The following is a 24,034-nucleotide window of genomic DNA, read 5'->3' on the forward strand; positions in this document are numbered from 1 at the left end:
TCTTCAAGGATTTCTGAATACCTCAAACGGTTTTCGAACAGGGACTATGAAATGAATCTTATAGTGTATAGACACGGTTCTTGGTCTGTCTGAAGCTTATTAGTGGAAACATTTACAGTATCTAGACAGCCACCATGAGAGAAAAGGAAGTGTTTTTTTGATACTTGGAGTCAGCGCCACCAATCCGGGTTTCAGATCACACTTTTGATCTTTAGACTTCAGCCACTCAAATTCATCGTTGCTGTTTCTAAAGAGGTCATTGTTGTGTTCTGCTCATGAAGGCAGCATTGCAATCAAATCAGTTCTACCTCTTTTTTAACATTTTTAACCTTATTATTAGTGTTGGCAGGGGTAGTAACACTGACTTTCAGTTGAGCCAGACAATCATTCAACGTATTCCATGTGCAACATGATAGCTGCTATAAATAAATATGGAAAATTCTGAACTGTCCTTAAACAAGGTATAAAATCCTTCAGTGCCCCAGATATGTAAGTGCTTTGTCAAACTGTGTGCACTATGAGTCCTGACGTTTTGCCTCTACATGTAGCAGATAAAGACAAGGAGACAAGGTAAATAATAACCATGGCTGGATTTATGCTATGCTATAAGTGATGGTACTTGCAATTGAGGATCGAGGGACAACTTTTTGGTGTACGATCTGTTTCAGAAATATACTTGAGTTTAAGTTTTGTGCAGATCTTATGTTCCCCCTGCAAACTTTCTCTCTACTACTTACTTTAAACTTCCTCTTTGCTCACTTGACTCTCATGCAGCTCTGTGCCAGTCACAATATATTGAATTTATTTCAGATTTGTATCTTTAAATTACTATGTTCCTCGACCTCGTGATGAAGGCAGTATACATCCAAGGTCTTTGAGTTGTGGCACCTTTTCACATATGCTGCATGTGCACATTCTTTACCAACATACACTTCTATCTTTCTGCTGGCTCAACTGCTTCCCACTCTGTTCTTGCACATCTTCTCTGCAAAGAAAAACTGCAGTCCACCGCAAAAAAGAACGGGCACACAACTTATGGTCACGTCCCCATTTCAAAGTAATATTCTGGCTTAAAAAATGTCTCTTTCTCTCCGTTTTGTTTGTTTAGCCTTTTGGTGTGTGTTTCTTCATTTACAGACGCTGACCCACTCTGTTATCCGGCACTCTTCACAGACCACGTAGCAGCACCAGTGAAACTTGCAGTTGCAGCGTTCGCTTCGCGTCTGCTGCAGAATGTTGTGGCCCCTGCCGCAGCACAGACTCTCACAGTTGTCCATGCCCGGGCTGGTCTTGTTGCAGATCCGGCCCTGTGTGCCCGCTGAATCCGAGCCCAGGTCTCGCTCGCAAAAATCTGGTGACTTTTCAAAGTAGACTAGTTCGTTGATGCTGGGTCGCCGCCGATGGTGATGGTGATTGTGCTGATGATGGTGATGATGGTTGTTGTGATGGGAGTGGTCCAGCTGTCCAGTGTTCCGGTTGTGAGCCTTGATAAGCGTGGCAATGTGGAAGCGTTCTTTGAGGATTGAACCCACCACCCGGAACTCTGGAGTGACCTGCCAGCAGGTTTTCAGCTGGCAGCTCCCCGAGGTCCCATGGCACTTGCATTTCCTTCTCATGTGGTCGAGCACCACCTGGGAAAAACGCAGAGAAAAGGAGAGAGAGTAGGATGGAGTGAGGAAGGAAGCAGAGGCGAGGAAAAGAGCAGAGAGAAGAAAAAAAGAAGATTAACACCTGCCTCGATTACTGGTTTTGTTTTAAGGTTAACATATACAGATGAAGGGTGTTGCTGTACTGACTTTATTTCACCATGCAAGCCACTGTCCTAGTAATGAAATGAAATGCTTGAAGGAACATTGGCTCCATACTGAAGAATCCAGGTGGTCTGACTCTCAGTATGTTGTTAAATATGCTGCTATCAAATAACACACATGGATGCAGGTATCACCCAAACAGATAGCGCTGTCATTATTCATCTTTTGGCATCAGGTAGAGACTCTGAGCATAACCCACATGTAGCTGCACATTAGGCATCAGAGCATAACACTATTTACATATTTTCACTTTAATAGTTTAAGGCTGTCCAATGGAACTGCACGGACATCAGCAGCTAGATCTGCTCATTGAGCAGGCCCTGATACAGTATACGAAAACACTGCACTACTACACTGCACACAATTTAATTCTTACATTAAGCCTCAAAGAATGTTTATGGAGTCTACAATCCAAATCTGCACACATAAACAAACAAAATATCCCGTTATAGCGAACGGTGCGGGATCTGCGTACACATATATCACTCATGACAAACCCTCGGTGCATCTCAGTGCGTGTGTGTGTGTGTGTGTGTGTGCACGTGAATGTTTATCAGTCATCACCAGCCCTAAACTTTAAGATCCAATTACCAACAGGAACACCAGGCCACCCAGAGTACTGACAGATGATACTGCTGCCACCCCTATCAACACACTGGCGCAGGCTGGACACTCGCACAATTAAAGACATGCTACACATGTGCTAGCAATAAGGGTGCTTATTCTCTCATACACATGAAAAAACAAGAACTTCACCCACACTTGTTCACTTTAGGTGGAATCAGACAAAAATCAATACATGGCTTCAGAAAAGGTGTTTGTGGCTATTTGTCTATATTCACATTTTTATGTATGTGGTGAAAAGCCTGAGCTGTTCCTCTGCTTTTGTATTGTTAAGCTCTGTTTTTTGTGTTTGTAAATTTTATGGTAAAACTACCATCTAATCTTTTAAAGAGGAAAAATAGAAAGTACAGAAAAAACATGAGATAAACCTTTATTGAGCTTTTTAAGTCTTAAAATCTTGTTACCTACCAAAATTGGCCAATTAGGATGGAAGCCAAAAATCAAATACCCAGTCGTCTGTTTTATGCAGAGGTAGCAGGACCAATTTGTAAACGTCGTAATGTTTTGAGGGTTTTTGTGTGTGTGTGCAGCACACTGTTTCATGCTGTGCTTTGTGGGTTTCCGACTTGAGCTAACATTGCCTCGGTGGCAAACACGAGGGTTTTCTTTTCATGTGCATTTCACATGTTTGTCATGAACAGATGACTCACGCCTTTACTTGGCAAAGTTCAAAGGTGACCAGTAATATTAAAAACATGAGTAACGGCACAAACACATCAGGATGTGATGCATCCGTTTAAAGCTGCAAAATCCTACATATAGTGTTTGAAAATACATGTTTATGTTTGGAGATATGTTTTTCTGCCATCACTCAAGCTTGCCAGTAATGAGTCTTTTAAGTGGAGAAAATTAAACGTTGGAGGCACCGATACTACACTTTAAAGCCATTTAGATGCTATATTATAACAATCGTGCAAAAGAATGCAAAATATTTTAACCTTGCCCATCACTGTATGTTCATAATGTGCTACAATAACAGAAAGTGACTTAGGAGTGTGCTTTTTGGATAAACATGGTTACACTGTCATTGGGAGTGTTGAAAGATAAGTTTCAAGACGCTGTGATCAGTGGCGAGGAGACGCTGTACTAGATGCTGTACGGCTTTATGGTAAACAACACTATAATTGCTCAAGCGGCACTTGCACTGAGTTCACATTGTAACTTCTGGCTCAGTTTTTACATGAGGCCAGAGGCAACCCCAGAATCACAAACGTGCTGGCCTTAAACACACAGCAAAGTCTGTAATCATGAAACGCTCCAACCCACTTAAACCTTAAAGAGACAAACTGACCTAGGAGTCATAATTGCATCCACATTGCTACTGTTTGATGGTATATTCACAGCAGGACAGAGCTTTCAAAGAACAGTAAAACAACAAAACAACCAGCTTAAAGAGAAAGTTTCTTTCTCAATATGAGATATTGTTGCCGGAGAAGAACAGCAGCATCCCTAAAAACATCTTTCATGTTTATCAGAGTGGAGAAATTCACATAAAAGAAAATCTTTTCTTGAGATGCTCAGTGCATATGGAGATTAGCGTGCTGTGCATAATCAGTCAGTTGCACAGCACGACTGGCTTCCATATCTAAATTTCAAAGTGCAACAAAGCAAATCCACACAGAGAGCTGCAGAAGTGAAATCAGCACAGCACGCTCCTCCTCGGGAGAAGGCTGATGATACGAACGCTCAAAGAGTCAGAAGAGTGAGGAACTCTGCAGAAATGGGCCACAGATTTCTAGGCTTCTGTGAATGAATTCTGATGCATCACTAAAGACAGCATCAACGTTTGCTTTTCACATCCATGAGCAGCATGCATTCGACCCATCGCTGCACGGTCACAATCATACCCTAACTTTTAGAACTAAAGGGCATCTTGCAAAGGTTTCGTATCAGCCATGTACCCGGGATTTCCTCGATGGCACTTGTTGCCAAACTTTCATTTTGATCTCAACAGTCGCCGGGTCACAGTCACGGTTGAGATGACTGTTAAACATAAATAAAACAGAACTGAACAGATATGTGAAGACCGAGGCTGGCACATGGACAGTTCCTGTAACGACAACACTGAGCATCTCTAAGACAACATTTTGAACCTTGCTCTCACGCTGGTTAAAAGGCAAGTAGGTGTTTCAAGTCTTCCACTCACTTTTTTCCAAACTACAAATACTCTGATAACTCAGACCGATGCAGCAATATTAACTTTGCAGTTTTTGTTTTGCTTTTGGTTTCTGATATAAAGTGAGAAAGCAGCCAAACAGATTTGCAAGAGATTTCGATACTTGGTGTCCAAATTTTTGCTGCATTTCTGCTGCATCTTGCAACATTTGGCTAGATTCACAGGGAAGCGTCTTTCTTTCCATTTAAATTTTAACACATCTGTCAAAGCAGCATCAAAGGAATAATGTCTGAGTTCTTGTTCAGGGTGTATTTATTCTTTAAACACGAGGCATGGTGCACACCCTGTCGTCTGACTGGGTAAAGTTTGAAAAAAGCCTCAACAAAAGAAAATAACTGCTGGTGAAAAGTGATTGATGTGTGTGGGAGATGTAAGATATTCTTCTGACGTGCAGATGAAAGGCACGTACGAGGTAACATGAAATCAGTGTGACGCTGGTTCATCTGATCATCAGAGGAGCACTGGTAAAGGACATTTTATGCAAGTAGAAAGAAAGACAAGGGCACCCGAGTGAGTTATTTTACCCAGATGAATGACATTACCTTTAATAATACGACATCTTTGTCACATCTAATAATTGCTGTGGCTTCACTGAGCGCTAACTCCTCTTTTTCACGAAGGATGAATTGACAGATGATGAACAGAAAAAAAAGTCAACAACATTCACTTGTTGACTTCATCTATTTATAGAAGAAGCTGGTCTAAAATGAGGTTTTGTGTTGGTAACCGTTCTAACATAATGAGCTCCCCCTGTCCCTCTTCATTTATCAACATATTAAGTGTACTTTTCCAGATCTAGATGGCTCCAAGAATGAGGCTGTTTTGATTAATGACCAGATGAAAGGTTGTTATTTTTTCCTTTTGGTTTCTTACAGTTGCTCCTACTCATCTGTCCCTTGGGGCAATTACACTGCGCAACAAAGGAGACACAGACAAGTAACACAGAAAAATGTAAGAATATATATCAGTATATTTAGTTAGATGATGGGCGCTACATTTTCATTTGAAAAGGCCAAACTTTTGTTGACACCACTCTGGCAGTCTGATAGTTTGGAAACAATAATGCACACACTTGTGTTCACTGCCCGAGTCGGTCTTACCGGTTACCGTTTGTCCTTCCCTGGTTTGTCACGCTAATCACTTAACCCTTCTCTGAAAGAAAACAAAGTTACCGGCATTGGCTAAAAGCTGTTTATTTAACATGAATACCAAATATGTTGCTGACCTTGTTGCTCCTGCACGCAGCTCTACACTACCTGTGCAGGAAACATGCACAGCAGACATAGATGGTCATGTGCAGTAATATTGTGTTTTCACTGTGTACCGAGATTACATTTGAAATGTTGATTAAATTATTTTTTTATGTGTCATTGTAGATGTAAAAATCTTTGATCGTGAAAATGAACCCCGAGGGCATTTAGGGCCCGTGGAGGAAGGAATGTGAGGTAAATTCAGAGGTGAAGGGTGGAGAGAGGAAAAGAGGCTGACAGGAGGAGATGAGCCAAAGGATTAGATACACAAAGGCTGTTTGAGAGAGAAGTGTGCGTGGGTGTTATCACAAATCGCCTGCCTATCAGCCGTATAGATTAGATTGTGGTCAGCAGTATCAAACCTGTCAGCAGGGAGTGTCTTGGCAACGAGAGATGGACATACACACAGCTTGAGTGACACTTACTTCTGTTAGTGTGCTCAGGTACTGCAGCCAGAGTTTGGGAAGAATAAAAAAGGACAATGTGTTAAACAAATAAAACAGCTGCCGGCTTTTAGAGAAAACAAGAAATCTTAATTTGCGGCTCACTGCGTTCTTGGGTCTTAAATCCTTGTAACGCATTTGATGAAGAATAGTTATCTGCATTAAACATTATCCTTTCAAAGCACTGGAGTAAGAATTTATTAATAAATGCCATTTTATGACTAATGCTTTGGTTTACCCAGCACATACACAACAGACTTCTTCAAAGTGGACCACAGTTAGGGACAAACATCTGGCAGGTTTTAATTGGCTAGAGAGACAGGCATCTATAAAATAACCCCAGACAGAGATCAAATACAGCATGTTGGTGGCAGACCAGGACCGTAGGCTACATAACACAGTAGACTGGGGGAAAGTACAAGCAGACTACTGTGCAACGAGCACGGGTGGATGAAGTAAAGTAGAGATCAAAGAGCGCCTGAGTATGGGTCAGAGTGCATTAATTAATAGAACGAGTATTTTAGGCACTTTATGCGTTTAACTGGAAAACAAAAAAAGGGCACTAACAGGCAGTGATGGCTGCCATTCATATACATGCATGTGGTGTGGGAGTGGGGGGGAGATGGGGGTTTCTCTTCTAGCTATCACAGGGAGATGGTAGGGTCCACCGTGGACAACTTACCAGTCTGTTACTATTAATATTGTTAGTATTATTACACATTTGCTTATTTAATGACTCGTGTTGTGTTACAAAAAAAAGAAGTACGTCATGTGTCAAGTGAATTTTTACCTGTGTGCTTAACAAACCTCTGTATGTAATTGGAGGGTTTTTGTTTTTTTTCATAGAGCACATAATGAGGCACTTTTCCATTTCTTGCGTGCACTTGCCCTTGGCAGCTCTCTCATAACACACGCTGTGATCCAGGATCGCAGTATGCTAAAGGTAAAAGTATTACCACACTCCTTTTAGCCTAATGTTACAGCAGGATTGTCATCCTTAGTCAATACTGACTCATCTGTAATAAAACAATTGGTGAACAGCTCAGGGAAAGTCCTGCAGCTCGACACAAAGTAACATTGTCTTAGTTTGTCTGTGAGTATAAGTTCCGTCTTTTTTTTATCAGTCTTCATCTACTTTAAAAAACAATTTCTGCAATATTCTAATAACACAACTCGGTCATAAAAATGATATTCCCTGTTTCGTTGGGTGCTTTGAATTTAATCGGTGGCCGATCCTCGTGTCATCACCACCGACTGTATTTGGGAAAATCCTAATCTAACGTCTGCGTGTCCCACCGTCGACCCAGTTAAGTGGATAAACAGCAGACTAGTCTGCATGCTGCCTTGTGTTTGTCAGTTCAAAGAAAACCTACTAAAGGACTTTTAAAGCCAAGCAGCAAGCCGGAGCGATATCAAAGCACACAAACAAATCCCACAGCAACACATTAAACCCAGACATCACTTTAAACAAATCAAACGCCTCGCTTCAAAAGAACAGTTAAGCGTATGCAGACAAACACACACGCAACCACGCAGACGCAGTGACATGCTTTTCCTGAGCAAACGCGCTCCATATCTGCGCTCCACAGACCGCGTGTGAATTTGCAGCTGTATGTACAGCGTTTACTCTCTGTTAGCTGCAGACGCTGTCCACAGCTACTTATTTAGAGACTCTAATAAAATGTTATTACCAGCATAAGCACTTCCACCTGTTGAACTATGGAGCGTTTGCCTCCTTGTGCACTTTTGTGTGTATCTGTGTGTACGCATGCTTATGCATACATGCCACAGAGTGTGTGTTAGGTCAGACGGTACTGTCAGGACTCAGGAATGCCCCGCCTTCCTCTGATGATATGGCGTCTGAGGATTGCAGGGCTAATCTTTCTATTTTTGATCACACACACGCACGCACACGTGTGGTTTCAGAGTCCATTAACACAACTGGCTTCCAAAGAACAGCTCATCATCGCTCCAGGGTTATATTAGCCGTGAAGAGATGTAAGAGTCCCACTTTAGCTGGTTGGGATGATTCTCCAAGGGTTGCTGCTCAGATTCATAATGACTTAATTATGACTTTGATAAATCTTACAGGAGCTTCGGTGCCCCGCTGAAGGAGCGTCATGCCTTGAAATTCACAAAGTAAGTCTTCAATTGCCCGGAAACATCAACACTACAAAATAATACTGAATACTGGCTTATTGAATCTAATTACATGCAGTTTTCTTTGCCAGAGTGTTACTTAACAATACAATGCACTTCTCTGTGTCCTCCTACTCTTGGGCTAACAGTGTGGGTAGATGCCAAAACTCCCCATCTCTTCAGTATATTGCACCATCTTTGCTAAGCCATTTCCAATTTTTGAGCAATCCCATTAGATCTGAAGGATTTGACTTAAGTCCCTCTTACAAACACACCTATTTATCCCGTCATAACCTGACATGCTCGCAAATACGGGTGATGAAGGGTACCTGCAATTTTATTCTTACTTCAAAGCCAAAACTGCAGTGTTGCACCCCGTCACGTAGCGCTGCACTTGCTGCAAGCTCACCTGCGTCCATGAAATACCAGAGACACAAGTGCTATCATGAACACAACTTTATTATGATTTAGTCATGGCAAGCGTTCAAATGTTTACCAATGTTTAAGTGCGAGTTGCCAGTTGCACATGCTCGAAAAGGGGTTGAAGAGGAGTTGAAACGTATAGTTTACTCCCGGTAAAGCAACACACCATCTCGTCTTACTCCCCTGAAGTCAGGCCCTGATGGTAAATTGTAATTATGAAGAAGATGTTTGCCAGTAACTCAGCAGACTGTTACATTGTCACCACCTGCCTAATGAACAGGCAGGATTCAACAGCACCTCGAAATGGCTCTAAGCTCTGCAACACGAACACAAGAACGTGTGCCAAGCATTTGTTTTGAGGTGTGCTGTTTAAATGATTGATAAGAACGCTGTGAGTCTGCCAAGAAATGTACTTTGGGATGATGAGTTTCCATGTCATAAACTCTTAAAACATGTCGCCGGCCTTTTAAAAGCGCTCTTATAACGGCTGAACGGGAGTTTGTTTGTTTAACTGGAGAAAGCCAGAGGAACAAACAAAGGGAGGGACTGTGCTTGAGGGGCTGGAGAGGCTGGTTCTGTAATAATTGTTATATAGTATTTATTTATTTAAATCTCTTATTTTAATTAAATTAAAGCTTGTGCGCATACGTAAAGTGTACTCTGATATTTCTGCAGCAAGGCCTGTTGCAAAGAGGTTGGAGGAGGCAGTGCAGGAGAGGGGGAAGAGGGGAGGGAAGGAAGGGCGAATCTCTTTCTACTTTCCGCCCTGGTGTTTGAAGTCTAAAATCTTTTGCAGGGTTTTAAACATCTGTTTCCAAACTGCCAGCAGCCACTAATTAGGGCTAAAAACAAGACGGGACGTCGTGAGAACCTTGGGGTGGGCATGAGGCGACATGCACACCCCGCTAAAAACCACCGCATTCCTCTGCTAACAGACTGCTGCTCTGAAAGAGGGGAGTCGGGCAGGGGGTGGAAGGAGGTGAAGTGGTGATGGCGGGTAGGTGGGAGCAAAAGACACGCAGAGAAGGGTGGCCATTATTTTGAGGAGGCCCCACCTGTCAGTACTTTCTGTTTGATTCTAGGAGCTGTGTGTGTGTGTTGCGAGGGTTTTATTGCACCTATCAGTATTTCACAGTACCACCTCTGTGATGACTCATAAATTTGTCCTCTGTTACTCCCTGTCTTTTTCCTAACCTTACCCTCTGCTCCACCTCCTCTCTTGGTTTCCCTTTCTCTCTGATCTTTGCCTTTTTTCCAGCACAGGACGGCCTCTGTGTCTCATCACTTAAGCAGTTATTGCAACCCAACAAGTTGGTGAGACCCTTTGAGAAGCCCCTGTAGCTGGGGTGGGTTTGATATTTGAAGACTAGTTTTAAGAATATTTACCATAAAAGTATCCACTGAGCAAGTTTTGCAATCTCAAAATCCTCCCACTCCAGTCCAACTAATAGTTTTTGTTTTCAGTTTTGGATAACCAGATTAGCCAACAGTAAAAGATTTTTACTCCAACGAGGTCATGTGACAAAAAGGAAACCAATAAACAGAATTTCAAAATACCCTCCTTTAAACACTAAACTGTAAAGGAAATTAAAGTGTATGTTGCCAGTTATAGGTTGTTTTTCTTTGAGCTGTTGTTGCTGTTCTCACCTGCAAGATGAAAGTGTGGCTGATAAACTCGTTTTTAATCTTTTTGTTTGTTTCTTTAAAAAAAACAAATTAAGGTTACGCCAAATGTATAATAAAGAAGCGCTGTATATAAGGCTAATGAAGTCACTGGTATCTGTGTCAGTCATCACGTCAGTCAAAGGAGATTATCTAGAGTCAACAGTTGGTGACAATGATATCCGATATATCGTCAGGTGTCATTGTAAAAAAATGATAAAGTTGATTTGCACCAACAAACAAAGGAAAAAGGAAATAACGTGTAATCGCTTCAATATCTTTTACTAAAAAAAAAATTTTTTTTTCAAAACAGTTACACAATGGCTTAATGTTTTCACTTGTCCTACCTGAAATTAAATCTTTATTATTGAAACGGTTATCTATTATTATGTTTCCTAGCAACAAATGTTGGAAACAAGTTATGCAAAGCTAGCAAATGGAAAATGCATGTATGGGACGTTCGCTAGTTACTGAATTATCTCTGCTACTTAGCTAACAGCCTGTGTAACAAATATATTGTTTATTTGTCAAACTTTCATGTTTTAGATTTTAAAAAATCCTAATATTAGTCACAGATCATCCAAATAAATACAAAATGCACTTTTTAAATGATGATTTCCTTTATTAATGCAAAAGTATGAAAAAGTAACTGCGCCGCTTGTTAAATCATGAATTAACTGTGATTAACCACATTTTTAGAACGCTAAGTTCAATTTAAGTGCCACACCCAGACCCGATTACTGCCAGACCTGCTGAATCAAGAAATCATTTAAACCACTAGAACCTGTCTGACAAAGTAAAGTAGGCTCAAAGTTACAGAGCCATTTGTAAAGCTTTGCGACTGCAGTGAACCACGGTGAGAGCCATCACCCACACATGGAGAAAACTTGGAAGAGTGGTAAACCTTCACAGGAGTGACCGGCCTGCCAAATATACTCCAAGAGCACAGCGACGACTCATCCAGTGCATCACAAAGAGCCCAGAACAACATCTAAAAAAACTGCAGGCCTCACTTGGCTCAGTTAAGGTCAAAGGTCACGATTAAATAATAAGAAACGGCATCCATGGGAGAGTTTCAGATGTTTAAATCAAATATCAGAAAAGTGATTTAATTGATTGTTGCTGGTGCCGGATGAGCTGGTCTAAAGATTTCAGAATCTGGTGATCTACTGGGATGTTCCCACAAAACCATGACAACGAGTTACAGAGAACGTCTCAAAAAGACTAAATATTCAGTGAGGAGCAGTTTTTCTGTGTCACAATGCCTTGTTGATGCCAGCGGTCAGAGACAAATGCTCAGTCTGCTTTGAGCTGATAGCAGATAAATAACTGCTTGCTACAATTAAGAAGAGCAGCAGACGTCCACACGGATGCTACTCATGTCAGCTAAGAACAGGCTACAATTTGCACGGCCTCACCAAAAATGATACCAGAAGGTGAGAAAAACATTAACTACTCTGAGAGCCTTGATTTTTGCTGTGAGATTTACATGGTAGGCTCAAAATCTGGTGTAAAAAACATGATCCATCTCACACTGTATCAACAGTTCAGGCTGCTGCTGATGGTGCGATCACATGGCGCGTAACTTCTTGTCACGCTTTGGGCACCTTCCTGCCACATGAGCATAGTTTAAATTCCAAACCTACCTGAGTGTTGTTGCTGACCACGCCCATCCCAGTATGACCATCTTCTGATGGCTACTTCAAGCCAGAAAACGCAACACGTCACAAAGATTCAATCGTATCAAACTGCTTCACTGTACTCAAAGTCACCAGATCCCAGTCCAACAGAGCACATTTAGGATGTGGTGAAAAGAAGAGTCCCATCATGGATGTGCAGCACAAAATCTGACGCTGTCTTCTTAATATCAACCAAAATCTCGGGGGAAGGTTTCCATCTGTGCCTCGAAGAATTCAGGCAGATCTGAAGGCAAAAGAGGGCCTGACTCAGCACTAACACGTTGCCAGTGAGTTTACTGTATGTGCTATAAATGCAACTTTTTAAAGCCCATTAGTTTGCTCTCGTTAGCACATAGAAGAACTCCAAACCACAGCTCACAGGAACAGATTTCCCTGAATGAAGAAATGAATACACAGCAAATGATTGACAGAAAAGAAAGACAACCTGGAACGTGCTGCAATAACACGGCGCACGATTCAGTTTTCTACCTCAAAATAATTAAAAGCAACATGCACGCAATGAAACATGCACAAAAGAAAAATGAATCACTGTTTCATTACTCATTTCACTTCAGCCCCCGCTTCTGTTTACTCACATTTCCACCGTACTGACTGGAGGTTATGTCACCTTATCACTCTTTCTACTACAGGGAGGCCAGCTGTTGTTGAGTTCGGCTTACGCACTCCACATTTGTGTTTTGTCTGCATAATCAAGGAAACCAGAAGTAAACTGATGAAAAGATACAGGCCCAAATTACTCTGGAGGAAATGGGGAACAATGAGCAATTTACGCCCGCTTCTCGTCTCTGCTGCCCTCGCAGTGCTGGACGTTGCCGCTGCTTATCACGGTCATTTACATCTTTCTATTCCATCGTTTGAAACCCAATCAAAATTTTCAAAGTTTTGAAAATACAGGTGCTTTTCATTTAGTGTATTGTGCTGTGTCCTAAATACCCCAAATACGCCGAACGCTGTACTGTAAACCACACAATCAGTGACGTGCTGTGTTTTGGATGATTGCTGCTTTGGATGACATCCTGACTGATCTGATGCTAATTAAAATGACCAGCAGGATATGAGGCCCATTTTAACAAAGCAGTTCATCTGGGCTGACAGCTCGCCCTCGACCGGCGAAGACGACCGGCTTGATGGTGAAGTTGTTTTTTCTCTGAAGAGACGATTCTTCAGTCAAGTTGTCCTACTGAACCGTTTAGACACGGTGTTTCAAGTAATGTGCTAATAATTAGGACAAATATGTCAAAACCATTCAAGCTCGTGCTACTTTTACCCTTAATAACAAAATAACACAGTTATTTTCATCACTTTCACAACACGCCATAAATTTAAGTTTCAGTTAAGCTTACACTAAACCTTACAAATGTGTGTTAGGCATAAAGTAGAATTCATAAAGTGCGCTTCAAAAGTTGCTTCTGAATTCTAACATCAAACATCAAACACTGAGAGTCACTTTTTGTTAGACAAGGTTAGTGTGGGACAAAGCCAATAAACTTTAAAAGTATTTGTCTTGATGCGCACTCAGTTATCCAGATAAGTAAACCCCAAAAGGTTGATTCTGTTCATCTGGATGTTTTCGGTGGGAGAAACGATTCGTCGCTCATCCAAGGGACCATAAAAGGTCAGTTAGTCCCATAACATGATTATTGAGACCACTGTCATTCCCAACGCGTAACATACTGAGGGTTTGTCATGTCCTGAGGCATCCCATAGGAACGCGAAAGGTAACTTCCGCGTTCCTATGATACGATTGTGAATGGAATCCAATAGAATGACGCTCCTGGCGGTAACACACGTTCCAGCCGTGTATTCCAACCCTAACCATGACCTTATCCCTAACCCTAACCACTAGGGATGGGTGCCGGTATCCGGTGCCATGATGGCACCGGTTCTGACATAAACGGTAGTAACCAGACCGAAAAGCAGAGCACATTTCGGTGCTTTATTTCGGTGCTTTTTTTTCCTGAGCTGTGATACACTTTAGATTCCAGCCAATCATTTTACGTTTCCGAGGATAGTAGGCGGGGCCAGGTACGTACGTTCTTTTAGAGCAGAGCTACAGATTAAAAATGCCCAAGGTGAAGCGGTCAAAAGTCTGGCTGTACTTCACAGCAAAAGATGCAAACTCAGCAGCAACAAGTGCTTTAAGCTGATACTGTGATACTGTCAAAGGAGGTAACACCTCGAATCCGATGAAACACCTGGCGACGCATAGCGTTTTTTTTAAAAGCCGAGAAATGCACTGTATTTGATAGCTTGCTGCGAGACCTCACACCGAGCACATCTACTGCGGGTGTGGTGCCTGTTATCGGACCGGAGTTAGCAACATCCCCCAAAAACCCGAAGAGGAGAGTCCTGGCCCCTAGCCCTGCCAGTGTAGCAGAAATGATGAGGATGATGATGCAGCAGCAGCCGTTCTTCTCTGCGTGAGTAGCTTAATGTTGTTCGTGTGTAATTTACGTTGAGTAGGCTAACCACGTGATTACATTAATGCATGTAAGGTGAACTAGCAAACACCGTCGTAGCTACATGCGGCTGTCCTCTTGTTTGATGGCAGATACTCCCTTCACCCTGGCCAAAAAGGCTAAAATGACCAAAGAAAAAGTGGAAAACAGTTAAACATGAGAGGTTTTTGGACAAAGTTTGTGTTTTTTCCATTGTTTAAGCACTGCTTCCAGCCAAGAGTGATACCATATATGCCCCATAGCTGCAGAAAAGGCTAACATTGTTATCTTTTTACAAAAAAACAGCTGAACATGAGAGGTTTTTGGACCAATTTTGTGTTCTCCATTCTTTAAGCACCGGTTTGAGCACCGTTTAAGCACCGGCACCGTTTCAAAAGTACCGGTTTGGCACCGGTATCGGATAAAACCTAAACGATACCCATCCCTACTAACCACAATCTTAATCGTATTAGCTACTGTTTTCCAAAGTGATTAATGATGAGAAAGTAAAACAAATGTACATGTGTAGATTCATTCCAAACGGTTCTCATGTTTCCGAAAGCGTAACATCCCGACAATTTGCCACATGGCGTCGCATGTTAGGTTTTGGGATGAGAACATGTTGGACTATTTGCATATTAATAACTGACCTCACAGCTCATTGTTCCTTCAGTAGGCTGGTTTCAGTGATTGTGCAAATGCCCTGTTTATAAGATTGAAACCTGCAGTCAGCTGAGACTGAAGAAGTCACCTGATGATGATGAAACTTTTCTCCCACTGAAAACGTCCCGATGAACAGAATCAACCTTCTGAGATTTAAAAGTAGTTTTTATGAGATTCTACTGGTTCTACTGCTTAGTTGAGCATCATCCATGCTTTTGAGTTGACGTCCCCTGTGACCATACAGTCTAATATAACTATGTTAAAGCTTGATAACTGTTTACTTTTACTCTTATCGCTTATTTTACCAGTTCTCTAAATCTTTAGACGTTATTGAGGAAGGACTCAATTGCAACGACCACATGAACCTAAACCTCACATAAGTAGTAGTAGTAGCAGTATGAAACACTTCTGAAACACAACCCCTGACCCTCTAAAATGTTCATAACAGCTGAAAACACGTAATTTTTGATAAACTGATACAGGACAGAAGCGGATGTGTAGTATCTACAATCGGCCCTTTGACCTTTTTTTTTTTTTTCATTTGTTCTGTCGTAAATTGTGTGTCTGATGTTAAAATATTTTAATGTAGTACAACAAAATAGCAGCAGTTATGCAAACATGGGGAAAAAAGACCCACAAACACACACTTTTCACTCACCTGTCTCCCAACTTTATTATTATGCAGCCTCATACGAGCGTGGATGTCTTTGTAGGTCTCACGGGCATCCAGGAAATCCCGTGAGAACTTCTCTCCGAATTCCACGTCAGGGCTGCAGCCGCCCCACTCCCACGAGTCTTGGGGCCCTGGCAGGTCAGCCGGGAAGTGCTCCATAACACCGTGCACCATACCCTTCCCTCGCTGGATGGCCTCGACTTGCAAGCGGTGGAGTTTGATACGGAAAGCCTCCTCGTCCCCTCGTCGCTTCTCGTCACAGCCACATGCTTTCAGTTTGCCCATGGAGCAGGCGTTGGCCACCGCGTGCACCACTCCCGCTGCTGCAATGGCATACGCAAAGGCACTCTCTCGAAAACCTGCAGGTAGAGGGGCAGCATAGTCATGTTGTTTTAAGCTAATGTGAAAGTAAAAGGTAATAAGAAGTGTCAGAACCAGGAAACACTTTGGAAGTGGAAAGATGTTTTCATTTAAAATGCCAGATGGACTGTATGCTCTCAAATGGTGCTCAGTGTTTTACTGCTGTGTGTGAAGTAACATAAGAATCATCAGTTCTTACAAAGATTAACCGGAGGACCATGTCAGTGGCTATAGAGGCAAGTGTTTCACTTTGAGACAGAGTTGACAAACTTTGAGAATTTCTAATAACTCTTAAGCAGAATACATCATCATATATGTGGAACCAAAGTGAAATGAGAAAACTGCTGGCTAAAAGAGCGATAGAGAAGTGAAATGTGCAGTGACTGATCATTTATATGACTAAGATACCAATTCAAAGCTTTACTTGTTGTACATTTTTGATTTTTATAAATACCCCACAGTTGTATTTCAGTTACAGTGTTACACGACATTTACATGCTCAAAGTTTCCTCATTTCGAGATTGAGAGCACATTTACATTTTGCTTTCTTTATTTTATGCATCATAAATAACATGCAGAGCTTTTTCTTTTTTACATGCACACACGCACAGGCCGAGACTCAGAGCGGAGGAAACATCTGGGACAATAACAATTCAGTGTTCCAAACTTCGCAGGCTCCACCACTCCCATCAGAGGACCCACGGGGTACTCGCACACTGTGACTAAATAGAGCTGTGACTCCTTCCTGTGACAACCTCCACGACCACACACACACACACACACACGTACTCCATCCGTGGATCTTTCACCCAGCTGTAGCTAAAATCTTGCTCTTGTTAAGGATAGCTTGACTCCATGGATTAGCTCCACAGAAGATTACAGATCTTTTACCTCCAGGTCCGTGAGGTCATTCCAACAACTTCTCTCACCTACAAACTTGAGGCGACTGGGCCAAGCTCCCTGTCAGTCCTTCATACTGCTCCCTTATTGGATTATTTTTAGCCATTGTTCTTAACCATGGTTAGACGACTTTTTCAGTTATTGTGTTTATTATGCTTTGTAACCGGGTTCTTTTTAAAATGTGCAATATAAGTAAAATTGACTTATTAACTGTTAACCCGGCTGTTACTAGTCTTTGAATTTGGGCTGATTGCTGGCTGTACTTTGATCTTTGCTTTTGTCGTTTCCTCTATTTGGATGACAACTCGCCACCAAATGAGCTGTACATGTGTTTAACTTAGAGAGGCTCATTATGCCGTACCGCAGCTTTCACCTTGTAATCATTTTAAATTTACTCAAAAGGAACTAATCCATGTAAAGGAGGCAGATGAATGACTGTGTGCGTGTAATATCCACGTATGACATTAGAGTTAAATGCATCCCTTTTTTTCTTCATGACGTAACTCGCATGCAGCACATGTAAGAGTGTATCTGACGACGACTGACCTGTAAATCATAAGACTGCTGTTATAGCAGCCTCTCCTTACACTTACACACACACGTGCACTGGACGTACGCTAAAAAAAAGAGAAAGAAATCCATATCTAATCGTGGAATCCGTGAATACCGAAGGATAAAGTGTGACAGAATCATTTGCACTCCTGCCCTCTATAGTGTTTATTGTTAGATCTCAGCTTACTGCCTGTCAAGGTACCCTCAGGTTGTATAAAAGCAGCCCCACCGGCCACGGTTATAATGGAAACTTGTAAAGAAAACATGAAAAGAAACCACTTAGGGGTTTATAGCACTGAGCTCGAAGGGGAAATGATTCAGGCTGCTTGTTGGAGTCAAATAAAAAAAGCTTTTAACTGGATCTGCCCCTTTAAGCAGGGTTTGAAGTTACTTCCTTATTAATAAATTTGAAAATAAAACCCTGATTAATTTGTTTTAGTGAGATATGGTGTAAGAGTTTACACTTTTGTTGCTGTATGCATAGAAATATTTGCCTTTGCACAATAAATGCTGTTCTCATGATAGTCAGAGGGAGTCCAGTAACAATGTTTCTAAAACTTAAAAGGACGTTTTCAGGATATTGTCATATTCTGAATGATGACTGTGCTTCCAACTACAGTAGATGTTCACATGGCTCTTCTAACTGAAATAACGTCTCCACCGGTGGTAACATCCTCCTCAATAGCTCAGTGAGCTGAGGCTGGCTGAGAAGCTGATAGTCATCATCCTTACAAGCTGCCAACTGGAGGCAGTAAAAACAAGCTATAAACACCTTGTGAGCAAACTGCTGATATTGGGCAATCCTCATTTTTCACATGGCCGATATCCTTTAATCTCTGTTTTCACTCTGCTTTGACTCTTAAGAGGAAATGCATGTGATCTACTGATATCATACAGTAATACATAATAGCTTCCTTAATATTTAACATGTAAATAGGAGCAATTATACTTTTGAATACACCCCAGAAATAAATGCACACACTCCAAAATTGTACCGTCTATAAATAATTTGACTCACTGACTCACAATCAGAGCCCCCAACCTTCCTCCACCCCCACCCAACCACCTTGACCCACACTGAGCAGGAGAGGAGCGCAGCATGGCACTTAAGCACATCCTCATACTTAGAAAGCCCGTTTTAGCTCTTGACCAATCTAACAAATAATTCACCGGCTGTGGCACGCCCGGCTGAACTGATGGCAGAGGAACTGGCAAAATGAATTAAAGATTCAAAGGAAACTGTCACTTTGTGTTACAGAAACCGACTAAACAGGTTTGTGCTTTTGCCTCGGAGAGTTGGGAAAGTGCTGAGAGCAAATTCACAAGCACTTGCACTGGCAAGGGAAGAAAAAGCATTAGGAGTAGCCCAGCCAGGGAACACAGAGACATGGCGACAGAGAACGAGATGGCAAAAGAAATGCAGAAAGGCACAGAAAGAGAGGGAACAATTCTCCTATTTCTGTCCATCTCCGTCCTGCTGGGCCCTCCCTTTAGCCTAGTTTTTAATGCGGGCTAAATGGGAATGAACATAGACCCGTAAAAGTTATCGAGAAACCATCAGCAGACAGGATTCGAGCACCATCCGATGCAGTGACACCAGAATAAATATTAAAATGTAGAGCACCTGATAATCTATTCAAAAACCTGTTTAGAACGTCACATGTAGGATTTGAGAAAGCCCTGCAAACGTAGCCGAGTAAGCGAGTTTTCCAGTTGGAAGTACTTTCTTCAATTCTGAGCTTTTAACACCACAGATAAACTTGTTGCTGCACTACATGATGTGGGAAGAAAATACCAGTTTGGTACACACGAGCCTCGAGTGAGAGCGTATTTGAGTTTTTTCAGGAGGAGCTGCACTGAATACATGCACTCACCTTCTGTATAATCCACCTCTGAAAACGTCCCTTATTCAAAAGCATTCATGCTTACAGTAACTGCACGCAATGATGGCTGCAGCGTGTCAACTTGTATCCATTTTTTAGCTTGCGTGGAGAGGATCGTATCAACATGTAACAGATGAATCACACGATTTAAAGAGCTTGTGTATGTCAGTGGTTTGGAGTTTCTGCACCCGAGGCAAACCAGGGATGCCAGACAACGAGCAACTGCCTCTGCTAATAATGACAAACAGCTTTTCAATGAGTCAGTTAGGAGTGAAAGCAAGACCAGAGGTGAGAAAGTATTTACTGTAGCTAAAATTATTATATATTTTGTGTTATTTCATGGCAGTGATAGGATATAGTCCTCAGTGAGGGTTACAAACCAGGGTTTTTCTTGCAGAGATGGTAGGAATTTTTTTTATGATAGGTAAGGTCATCATTAGTGTCTCAGAGAAACGTTCTTTGGGAAATTTTAAAAAAGCCAGTTTTTCACGCTTGTCTTGAAAGACTTTCACTAAAAACTCACAAAGCTAAGCCAAAGCAATACACGTGAGCATCTCAACCAATTTTCTGCAACTCCTAAGATGAAAGTAAAATCGAAGGCCAGCTAAACTGAAGACTCAAACTACCAACCGCACTGTGTGTTGCATCTATCCAGGTGCTCAGGCTACTAAGAAATTGATGCCTTTTCCAGTCAATAACCTGCGATGACACCATCTGAAGGCTTCCCAACTCTAAAGCTCCTCTTTCATCCTTTGTGGCTGACTTGCAAAGCTCCAAGCCCTACAAAGCGTCAAGGAAAAATGATATGCATGAGGCTTGGTAATCTGAAGGTGACTAACTGCTTTTGAAGTTGCCTGCTCTTTTGAATGGGTTATTGAGAAGCTTCAGCGAGGTGGTTAGAAAGCAGATACCAGTCTGCTAGGAACGAGAGATAACTAGAGATAACCTGTTCATTTGGAGGACTTGTTTCCGAGTTAACATTGATGAATTATAACTACGTGGAAAATAATCTCTTTTTATAATCTTGTTTGAGGAAATATATTAACTTTTGTTTGGGAGCTTTTGTATCTCTGTGGCAGCTAATCTTTCTAAACCCATCCTTTCAAGGTACTTCATTGAAGTGCAGTTGAGGAGGAAACCACAGTCTGACTCAAGAGCAAACTTATACCTGGTAACCTGTGGTGACATTTCACCTTCATAGTTCACTAAAAGAAGCTTTTAAACTCATTCACCCGCTTTAGACAATACTGTGTGGTAAATTTTGTGTAATTCATATATTGGGACTTTTAAAAGTTTATTTTTTAAGTAGAAAAATTGGGTTAAAACTGACCTCTTTTGAAGACTATGCTGTCGTAGGGTATTTTGTTTCTAGTCTCCAGGCTGGAGCAGTTCCAGCGGTGCCCTCTGAACTGGTGCTGGCACTCATGGATGGCAATCTGGATTCCCTGGATTGCTGAAGCCGTCACGTCTGGGTTACGCATGCACACCTCCAGCTGGCGCCTTGTCAAACCTGGCAGTGTCAGACACACCGTGTTGGCATTCAGGATTGGGTCGATGTTGGGGAGCTTCAGGCCCAAGATTTCATTGGAGTCTACCCTGCACGGAGCAAGTTTAGATCAGGTTACTGACAAGATAGATGTGCAAGTCAAATCTTCTGTCTTTTCTGTGTACTGATGTTAGTCTCCGAAGGTTCGTTATAGCGAGACTCGTAAGTTTTCTTTTAATGTTCCTCTGGTGTCACCTCGACACCCACTTTCCATTGCACCCTGCCATGACTTGTTGGTCCCTGGTTTAACCGATTCCTGTAAAACCCCCAAAATACACAAATGTGTGTGCTATGTGGTAGCGCTGATAAAAACATCTCCAGATGCTGGTGGTTTCGGAGGGGAACTGTACTCTTTAATCTGTTAGTATGTTCTACTTTTCAGATTGATTCACTTTATGATTGTGCATCTGTTTTGCCATTGGTTTAAATAAAAGTAATATTTAAAAAAATGATTAAGCCTTTAAAGTCTTTAAAAATGTGCATACTTAACTCAGGATGTTTTTATTGCAGCACAATGAATTAAGGCAAAAATAAAAACCTACGTACCTGCCACATAAAATAACCAGAGGAAATACTTTAGCACATAAATTGTTATTAGCAGTAAGGTGTGTCTCTGCACTCAACTGTCTCAGCTTCTGTTTCAGGTTAATCGTGTGAACAGCAATAATTCAGCTGACAGCCTCTAAAGCGCGTTTGTGCTCCACAGACGAACAGTAACAGCAGCAATAAGAAAAACACACGATGCGCTCCTGATGACTGAAAGCTGTCCTGCTTTTCTTTTCATGATCTTTACAGGCAAAACACAGGTTTGTGTGTGCCGCACATGCAGCCAGCCAACAAACAGCCACGCGCACTCCCAGATGCACACGCAAATACAGGTGTGGGGAAGAGACAGCATTTACACACACTCTCTGCTTATAGTCTCGTAAACACGTGGGACCTGCGAGAGTGTCTTCTGCAAAACTTCTCCACGAAGCAAAGAGAAGAAAAAGTCGTCAGTGTTGGAACACACACACACACACACACACACACACACACACACACACACACACACACACACACACACACACAGTGTGCCGCTTATCTAAGCAAAGTAGCTTTGGAGCGATTAAAAAAAACAATCAATCAATCAATAAAACAACTTGCCACTGCATGTTATTCATTTGCATGTTACACTTTCAGTGTGGGATTGCTTTTTGTGGCTTTGCAATTCCAGTTTGACTTCTGTTGGTACCTGTTGTGTTTCCGGCTCTGAGAGTAAAGAGCAGCACAAGTTCAAAAGCTGCCTTTCCAAATTTTACAGCTGGAACCAGCATGTGGGCAAAAGTGTTCAAGATAATAAAGAATAAATAGAAATAAAAAAGAAAGCACACAACTGTTTACACTTCATTATATTTATATTTTAGGCGCCGACAACCTGTCAGTGAAACATTTAGCTGAATGAATGAAATACAAATTTTACGTCGATAAATAAATCTGACATCTCACAACATCCTGTTAACAGATTTTTAAGTTCAAATAAGGAGGCTCGATGAAAGATGTTCTTTAATTGCGTTAAAACAGCAGCTTGACTTAAAGTTTTAGTAGAATTACTGCATTCCGTATTAATTTCACTCACCTTTTATCCAAGAGACAGATAGCCACCAGGACGCATGTCATTCTCAGGACCGAGTTTTCCATGTTTGTGTCTTGCAATAAAAAATGTTCACAAAAAGTTGTCAAAATTAAGAGTTTGGTTTAAACTAATTCCAGTATTTCGCCACAAAGTTTAAAAACGGGGTAAAAGGCTCCGGCTGAAGAATTGAACTCTGGACTTGACAGCTCCGACTAACCTGAATCCAGATGCGCCAGCCAGCGGCGGGAGACTCATTCAAGAAAAGTTTCATCAACCTCCCAACTTAATGAATGAAGCGGGGGGTTGTTACAAGTCTGAGGAAAAGTCCGTGTTTAACCTCTCAAACGCATCCGTTCTCATGCCGGTATCTCCGCCGACAAGGCTCTGGTGTAACATCCGAGACAGACGACTGAACCTATATAGGCGCTCCAAGTGAAGTCTGCTGGAGTAGCGCACAGATAGTCCTCTAAACTGCTGCACTTAGCGCTTCGCCAGCCCACTTTTTTTGCGTCACTCAGGGAGTAGGAGAGCGCCGAGGGAGGTCAAGTGCCTCGTTAAAACAGGATAGAGATCCTTCTAGATAAGAAAACCGAAACACTTAGCCCGCGCCCTCTGAGGAGCGGTGCTGAGGATGAGGATGGGGGATGAAGAGGAAAGTCGCGCAAAACCGAAACTTTCTTTTGCGTTTGATTTAGTGGATTGCTTAGATGATTGTGAAAGACGATGATGAATTTGATTAAGAAGTGGACAAAGAGGAAAAAAGAATGTTAAAGCTGAAGGTGTTTATGAGCTCTAAGGGAATATCCAAACCTCATGAATTATTTTTATTTTTATTTATTTAAAAAAAACATTATTTATAATGAGATTTATAATCAGTCCCGTAACTTACCACTGACCCACTATTTCAAAAAATTAGTCCATGACTCATTTCAGACTCGTGGTTGAAGGGCTGCTCCACTGAGTCCACGTCCGTGAAATTACGCAGACATATTGAGAAAACAGTCCAACATTAAGGCAATAGTACCTGAGATATATTTCCATGTATAAGCGCTGTGGGTAAAGCCCCACAAAGCCTACTGCACTTTCTATAATGCAACCAGCAGCATAATTGTTTCTAGCTATAAACTGAATGCACTTTGCTCCATATACAGGATGGAGGTGGCTTTCAGATCGAAA

The 24,034-nt window shown here is 41.8% G+C and overlaps 1 protein-coding gene across 1 annotated transcript; it reads right to left on the reverse strand.

The window, feature by feature from the left end:
• Window positions 1-1,127: 1,127 nt before the first annotated feature.
• Window positions 1,128-22,923, reverse strand: wnt10a (wingless-type MMTV integration site family, member 10a). The gene is made up of 4 exons (XM_085374961.1): window positions 22,862-22,923; window positions 21,028-21,293; window positions 15,988-16,361; window positions 1,128-1,631 (listed from the first exon to the last, which is right to left on the reverse strand). Exons 1-4 carry the CDS (start codon window positions 22,921-22,923, stop codon window positions 1,128-1,130), a joined length of 1,206 nt encoding a protein of 401 aa, XP_085231087.1.
• Window positions 22,924-24,034: the final 1,111 nt, after the last annotated feature.

This window comes from Diplotaxodon limnothrissa, linkage group LG16 (genome assembly GCF_057381915.1).
Source record: "Diplotaxodon limnothrissa isolate DT_005_m linkage group LG16, D_limnothrissa_male_GT1.1, whole genome shotgun sequence".
Classification (NCBI taxonomy): domain Eukaryota; kingdom Metazoa; phylum Chordata; class Actinopteri; order Cichliformes; family Cichlidae; genus Diplotaxodon; species Diplotaxodon limnothrissa.

Excerpts from the sequence above, each read along its gene's own strand:
- wnt10a (XM_085374961.1), bottom strand. The coding sequence starts at position 22,923 with ATGGAAAACTCGGTCCTGAGAATGACATGCGTCCTGGTGGCTATCTGT. Across the intron at positions 21,294-22,861 it reads ATCTGTCTCTTGGATAAAAG|GGTAGACTCCAATGAAATCT; the intron begins GTGAGTGAAATT and ends TGCTCCGTGCAG. Across the intron at positions 1,632-15,987 it reads ATAATAAAGTTGGGAGACAG|GTGGTGCTCGACCACATGAG; the intron begins GTGAGTGAAAAG and ends CGTTTTTCCCAG.